General features: G+C 35.6%; 2 protein-coding genes across 4 annotated transcripts; one reads left to right on the top strand and one right to left on the bottom strand.

Annotated features, from left to right (window-relative positions):
• Positions 1-428: 428 nt before the first annotated feature.
• On the bottom strand, positions 429-6,811 carry si:ch211-269k10.4 (uncharacterized protein LOC100150242 homolog). 2 transcript variants are annotated; one of them, XM_040118678.1, is made up of 6 exons: positions 6,611-6,811; positions 2,220-2,428; positions 1,272-1,391; positions 1,026-1,082; positions 824-931; positions 429-690 (listed from the first exon to the last, which is right to left on the bottom strand). In XM_040118678.1, exons 1-6 carry the CDS (start codon positions 6,645-6,647, stop codon positions 601-603), a joined length of 621 nt encoding a protein of 206 aa, XP_039974612.1. In that variant the 5' UTR covers positions 6,648-6,811; the 3' UTR covers positions 429-600. The 2 variants fall into 2 exon arrangements, with proteins under 2 accessions (XP_039974612.1, XP_039974613.1); XM_040118679.1 differs by lacking the exon at positions 6,611-6,811 and adding an exon at positions 3,101-3,369.
• LOC120784686 lies at positions 3,496-6,036 on the top strand. Of its 2 annotated transcripts, XM_040118680.1 has the most exons (7): positions 3,496-3,541; positions 3,622-3,787; positions 3,959-4,051; positions 4,265-4,321; positions 4,878-4,991; positions 5,093-5,209; positions 5,293-6,036. In XM_040118680.1, exons 2-7 carry the CDS (start codon positions 3,626-3,628, stop codon positions 5,335-5,337), a joined length of 588 nt encoding a protein of 195 aa, XP_039974614.1. In that variant the 5' UTR covers positions 3,496-3,541; positions 3,622-3,625; the 3' UTR covers positions 5,338-6,036. The 2 variants fall into 2 exon arrangements, with proteins under 2 accessions (XP_039974614.1, XP_039974615.1); XM_040118681.1 differs by lacking the exon at positions 4,878-4,991 and having other exon boundaries at positions 3,498-3,787.
• Positions 6,812-7,086: the final 275 nt, after the last annotated feature.

The raw sequence follows: 7,086 nt of genomic DNA, 5'->3' as shown, positions 1-7,086 counted from the left end.
AAATTGAGTATTTCCACCAGTGGCTAATGACTGCATTATTTGCAAACAGAAGGCAAACCTATAACGCACAAATATTTCACAGTTCAGTAAGGGATTCTATGTGTGAAACTTGCTGAAAGTGTGAGCGCAGCTGAAGACAAATAGCAGATATTTCCACCGATAACAAAGCATTAGGGTAGAACCGTGCACAAAGAGACTCTTGCACAAAGACAGACAGAGCTGCACTATGAGACCCACTACTACCGTTACACAAAGAGACGCTGAGGTCGAGGAGGATGAAGAGTGGGTTTTCCTTCACATGAGAGTAGCTGAAGTTTCTTAACCACAGATCGCTCTCAGTCTGAGTCAGAAACATCGGACACAGACCACAGCCCGGGCTGCTCAGCAGGGGCTTCATCTCCAATTCAGGCAATTGAGACAGAACTAAAAACCACACATAATGTACAAAAGAAAAACATAAGAACATAAAAAGTTTGCTAGTTTAATAAAGTGGTTTTACTTCTTTTAAACACTAATTTATGGCTCATTTGTTTCTCTATACACAAAGTTAATTTAAAGCACAGAATTCTTGAATAATGATAACAGTTTGACCACGGTGATTTAGTCACGTCTCTCTTTAAAGAACAAGAAGCAGAGGACTCCAGAGAGGGAAACCTCAAGCCCCAACACACAAAGGGCCAGCACCTCCATCTGTATAAAACATAAAAATCATCAAGTAAACTTTAATTTTGTATTAGCAAATATAACCGAATATCTATAGCAAAACAAGCCCATCTTTGAAGTGGTAGTGTTTCATTTTGTCGTAATATTTGTACGCTCTTACCTTCAAATACTTTTCATGTTCTGGAATCCAGTGAGCCAGGTCAACGCTTATCAGGCAGATTGCAGCCACTGCTACAATAATACAGCCACAGTTAACCCTGAAGGACAGCTGGAACAAAAGTCATACAAGAATATTTCAACTAATAATCACCTTCATCAGCTTTAATGTATTATTTGTCAGGCTTCTATTGAGTTGTACTTACAGGTAGTAATCCTGGATATTTGAACAGCAGGTTGGAAACAACTCCAGCAATGATGAACTGCAGAGAGGAGATGAATGCAGCTCAGAGTTGACTGAAAACATCTGTACATTTTTCACATTGTCGTGTGACTTGAAGATACACACAAAAATGAATATGGTTAAGTAATTCTTGAAGACCTTATAGTTTTAAGTACTTTACTCAGGGCACGATCTTTATAATGTAGTCCTTGTTTTAGCTGAGACTTACGAGTGCTCCAGTCAGGTGGGAAACTCTGAACAGAGTGAAAAGGGACTGTGTCATCTCCTGGGTAACAGCAAAAAGAATTCCCACTCCAACAGTGAGGAAACCGCTCACCATCTGTACCGACTGACACGGGAACAGCGACAATAGACGTGTATATATGTGTGTGTGTATATATATATATATATATATATATCTATAGCTATATCTATATCTATATCTATATAGATATATAGATATAGATATAGAGATATATAGATATAGATATAGATATACATATATCTTGTACATTTCTCCAAACCCAGGATGTTTATGTAGCAACACTTTTATAGTAAGGACACATACAATGTATGTGTCCTTACTGTAAAAGTCTGTTTTCATGTCAGACATTCGTCATATTCAATTCATCATATTCAAAAAATGTTTCATGGGGAATGTAATTGTTTTATATAGACAAGTTTTATCTAAATCCTGTTTCTAAGGCCCTGATTTGGTGTAAATGAATGATCTATGTTGTTATTTAACTATATGACACTTAGTATTAGATTAGATTCACAGTATTAAACCAAGCATTTTCTGTTGCTGCCCAGAACTGCACAAGGTTTACGTATCATTTGCGACATTTCTCTTTACAGCACCTATAATCTGTTTGTGATATATAACATCAATTATTTTGTAATATTTCTAATTAAAACCTCATAGTCACATGAAGGAATGAGCAAAAGACTGATCAGTATTGCCTGTACTTCAGTGTTTGCAAAGTAAAATATTATATACACAAAGTAGTAACGTATGAGAACAAAAATTCCACCATCTTAGTTCCTTCTTTTTAGGACTATACGCAATTTTGATGCAACTGACAAACTATGAAGCAATGCATGTTCACTCATGTACAGATTACATTTCACAAGTTTTCATGTTTTTGTTTTTGATGAGCTGTTTTAACTCTTTTACCCCCAACACAGCAGGTTGCTTCTGCAGCAGGTCATGCAGCGGCCCTTTGTCGTCTGGCATGAGCTCTGCAGCTTGGTAGCAATATACCAAGGGCAGCTCTCCTTCGCTGGCTCGGCCTGGCTCCTCATCAGCTCTCTGGATATCCATGTCAACATCAGCAAAAGACATGGTGCCTCTCTGGACCAGATGAATAGTGTTTTCTTTATGATCTACAATAATATAATGATTTAAAAATCATAATACATTCTTTGTACGTTGTAACATAATACCGTATAACAATCCTGTAATAACCTGTTAAAATTAATGTGTAACGTTCTTCTCCACCGTATGTGTAAATAATGTAGACAAGATATTAGAAAGGCTTTACACTATAATGCAGATTAATACAAATTCCATACAAAGTACGTCTTTGAAGAAACAAATTAAACATCCAAACATTTAAAGGAGTATGTAAATAAAAATATCAAATAAGGTCGTTTTTTTTAACGTTGTAAATGAAAGAGAAAGATTAGAGATTTTAATATTTGTAGCTGTTATATTTATACGTTTACAGTCTGACGAACAATCATATTTTCAGGCTCTGGAATTGTGCATCACTGGCTTTTCATAATTACTAAATATAATGAATGGGTTTTGTGGAAATCAGTAAAATCATCACTTTTTTTGGCTACTTGATAAAAAATACAATATGATACAAAATATTAACAGCAACCATCTAATTCTCATACTCTTTGCAGAATTTTTGTGTTTCTTAGATGTCATATTTAACATACATCTACAAAACTTATAATCCTATATATACACATGGATATGCAGCCTTTAAAATGCTTGCAAATTCATAATCTGTATTGAAAATATGCATTTTTTTAGTGCATTCTTACCTTTTTTGGCTTGAGCAGTATCTATTTCACCTCTGTTTTCTGTCTCAAACAAGTGCCTCGTTCTTTACGTATTTTCACTTCCCTGCAAATATGAGGTCATCTCACACTTTAAGTTCCTCACTCTGCCAGTGCTCTTTACAATCTTATTATGTTCAGTTCTCAGTGCCTCATTATCACAAGTCATAAACACCTTTCTTTAAATTGATCAACATAAAAAGTTAAAATATTAGGTCTTTATGGTTTTGAAAGTTTTCCAAATTAGTCTGCATGCAAGCATCAAGTGGGTTTTTGTGTATTTGTGTGTGTGTATGTGTGTGGTGGGGGGGTACAGAGAAGGAGTGAGAAACAAAAACAACATGCCGAGTCATTTCCTTTTCAAACATTTTAGACAAAAGCAGAGAATTTCAGGTCTGAATCGAGTTTAGAGAAGAAGAAAAAAAGGTATGCTCCTGAAAACCTCAACAACAGATCGTCAGTGATATAATCTGCTTTACCGTCCTTTGCACTAATCTTGTTCACAGGAGAATGAAGAAGACCTTTGTATGTAATGATTCGATGATCATCACTATTCCCATTGGAAATCTCAAGGACCATGGAGCGGGTCAACTGATGCCAGAAAAATTCCAGTGTGTGTTCAGAGATCCCTACAAGGTCTTTGTTATTAAGGGAAGACCTAAACCTCTCGGAGTAAGATGAATTGTTTCTTATACAGGTAGAAATGTGCCGTACCATGCAAAGAGACTCTGAAGCAGTTTGTGTTTCTATTTTTTCTGGCATAAATTTACACACAACAGTTGCAGCATTGCCATAGAGTATTTTCTGTTTATTTATTTATTGATTTATTCTCTTTTTTATAAGGCAGCCCAAGCCATCGCCGGTGTGTTTCTTTGCATCCTTGGTCTGATTTTGGATAAAATGATCAACATGATCTACACTCTCCCCAGTGTTCTGGTAAATACAGTTTCAAAAAATAGATAGAAAATGCTATTGTGAATGATTCTTCGAAAAATTTGAATAGCCATGTTATGTTATATTTCTATTGATACTGTTATTGGTGATGTGACGCTTTTTATCCTGTCTTCTTTTGTTAATGAACGGTATTTGGAAATGATTATTATATTTCTGTGTAAAATAACTGATATGCTTTATCATCATCATCATTAGTTTGTCGTCTGTGGTATGCTGTCTTATGCTGCAGGAAAAGCTCCACACATGTACATGGTAAGTAATCTGATTTAATTTACAACTGAAAAACCCATCATGCGGGTGAAATTTGCTCTTTTAGTAAAATTTTGATAGCAAAGAAAAAAAAGATGATACTTTAACTCCAACTTGATCTAAAAATGATGGCATATGTTGACTATTGCAAAGTATAAGGTAGTATACATTTTTATTAGTGGTTCTGAACTTATAGAATTATTTTTATTCAGCTCAAGATTTAGATATGGTGCGGTGTTTCATCCCCCAAATATAAAGTATTGTGTTCTTTTGATATGAAATATCAGAATAATCTTTAGTGCTCTTAAAAGATAGATTCAGAGTGAATGTAATAACTTGAAATTAATAATAATAATCAAGATGAGTCTGACCCTGGTTTGCAAAAAAAGAAAAAAAAAAATCTCTTTTCAGTGAAACTAAGCATTGTTATTGTCTGTGTGGTTGTACCTCAGGAGATACAGCTGTTGGTTCAATCACTGACTTAGTCCTAGTTGCTGCCAAAATTGATCCCCGTGTGGACATAAACATCCAATTAATGTAACGTAGTGTCTTTTTCTAGGCAAAGCTGTCATTCTCATTGAACATTATGAGCTTCTTCTGGTCAATTGCGGCATTTTATATCAGCGGGATCCACTTGCAAACCTCGCCAGGTTATGACTCACACAGTTTAATGGTAAAGGAAAACACCATTACCCTGGACTGAGTAACCAATTTCTCTCTGAAATACAAAACAAATGTGTATTCACTTCCATTAAATTCTCAACTTTTTCATAGGTGCTTAATGGAATCAATGGATTGGTAATGAGTCTGCTGGTTGTTGAAAATTTAGTAGCCCTATTCTTGATCTACTGGTTAAGTAAAGCTGTTTGCAGACAACACTTCAACACTTTGGTATGTTATTTTCTTTGCAGCTACATATACTGTTAGATGAATAAAATATTGTGCAAATACTAATAGTCATTCTTTTTCTGCAGCCCATCATACTGCTGAAACAGGGTGACAGGGATTTAAAGGCTTGATGGAGCTCAAAAAACCCAAGACCACAACAACCAGCCATATTAATACATAAACTTTTAACTTCTTGATTGTATGAAAAGTGCATAGCAGCCTATCAGTGTCATATACCCCTCAATATGCTGTATGCTATACAAAGAAGTGTAAAGTTATTTTTGTTTCTGTTTCAGAAATAGTTGGAAATAGTTAATAGTTCCAAAGAGCAATTGCATTTGAATATAATGTGCTACCTATTACTTATGTTTTTGTACAATTGGCTGTTTATATTGCCTTTTTATATAATTTTATAACAGCAATCATATCCATGTAAAAAAAAACAACAAAAGAAACAAAAAAAAAAACAAAACGGTTTTTAGATCATAATTGAAAAATTTCAACAACAACCTACATTTTCCCATTGGCTCTGTATTTCATTAATCACTTTAGATTGATTATTGATTGTTATGATAGCCTATAGATCGGCTGGCTTGACTGCATGGCTGTTGAACAGATATCAAACATTGAGGATTTTAGCAGCTTGTTCTCTCACAATTCTTTTATTCCATTAGAAACTGCAAAGGCATATAGATTTCTCTAAAAATTTCAGCAACACACTGGGGATTTTCTGGGGATTTTTGTGTGTATACTTTTTGTTTTTTGATTTTGTGTGACTGCATTCAGCTTCAGATCAGTGGGTTATTCTGGACTGTTTGTATCTCATTTAAAAAATAAAGGTGAGGCTTTTAATCAGTGATTTTTTTTACTTTTTTTAATAACTGTTATTCTGTTACTTGTGAGACACCTTGTTTATTTGAACACATAAATTAAGCTAATTATTTAGTTTATTTACGGTTGATTTGTTTATTTATTGAGCTGAAACAACTCTCCTCTATAGTAGACAATGCACAAATACAAAAAATTAAACAGGCCTTCTTTTGAGACCAGCAACATGTACAAATGATGGCTAAACATGGACTTTATGAGTAAGAAAAAACGCATTTTATAGTGGTACATTTCAGTACTAACTACGAATTAAATATTTTTTTACTCGACAATGGATAATAATTTAGGGTGGAAAAAAAAAGTGGTGGGAGCATTTATCATGTCCAACAGTAAACAGCAACAGTAATTCGTTAGGAAATTTGGTGGCCATGGGGATGTGATTTTCTTGCTGCTCGTCGTGAAAAATGATAGGGCCCCCTGCAATGGGCTGAGGACGGTTTTTGGTTTCAGTGTCATGTGGAGTCATGAGCGGCCACAGGAGGGAGATGAACACCCAACAAAGTCAAGTAAATTTACCTTTTGGCGAGAGACGTTTTCTAGGTAACGTATTCATTTGACATTTAGAAACGCTGTACTGTGTTCAAGCTCACAAAACGTGTAGCGTAACATATTTTTAAGCTTTTGTTCAGGAGGTCTCAGTTTAAGGTCGATCGGGTAGATTTGGAAGTCAGCCTCTGCTCATTTGTCACGGTCAAGCGTCTTTGCGTGGAGGTCAGGCTGAAGACACTCCTAGCAGCACATGATGAATCACGGCATGTGGACTCTTCCGCTTTGGGACACGCCCAACAAAACATGCACACCAATCAAAATCAGGAGTGAGCAATTTCCCTTCAACTGTCCTCTCCTCGTTTAGCCCTCTGCACCTCACTCTGCTCAGCTGTCAGTACTCGCCTTGGATATGTGATTTATGATATTTATTTTAACTACTTTCTGTCTGTTGTGGCAGTTTGTGGTGTTGGAGGTGGTGGTGGTGGTGGTAGCTGCTGCCACTG

Source organism: Xiphias gladius, chromosome 22 (assembly GCF_016859285.1).
Source record: "Xiphias gladius isolate SHS-SW01 ecotype Sanya breed wild chromosome 22, ASM1685928v1, whole genome shotgun sequence".
Classification (NCBI taxonomy): domain Eukaryota; kingdom Metazoa; phylum Chordata; class Actinopteri; order Istiophoriformes; family Xiphiidae; genus Xiphias; species Xiphias gladius.
Note: the sequence above shows the minus strand (reverse complement) of the source record. Positions and strands in the feature narration are given on the sequence as shown.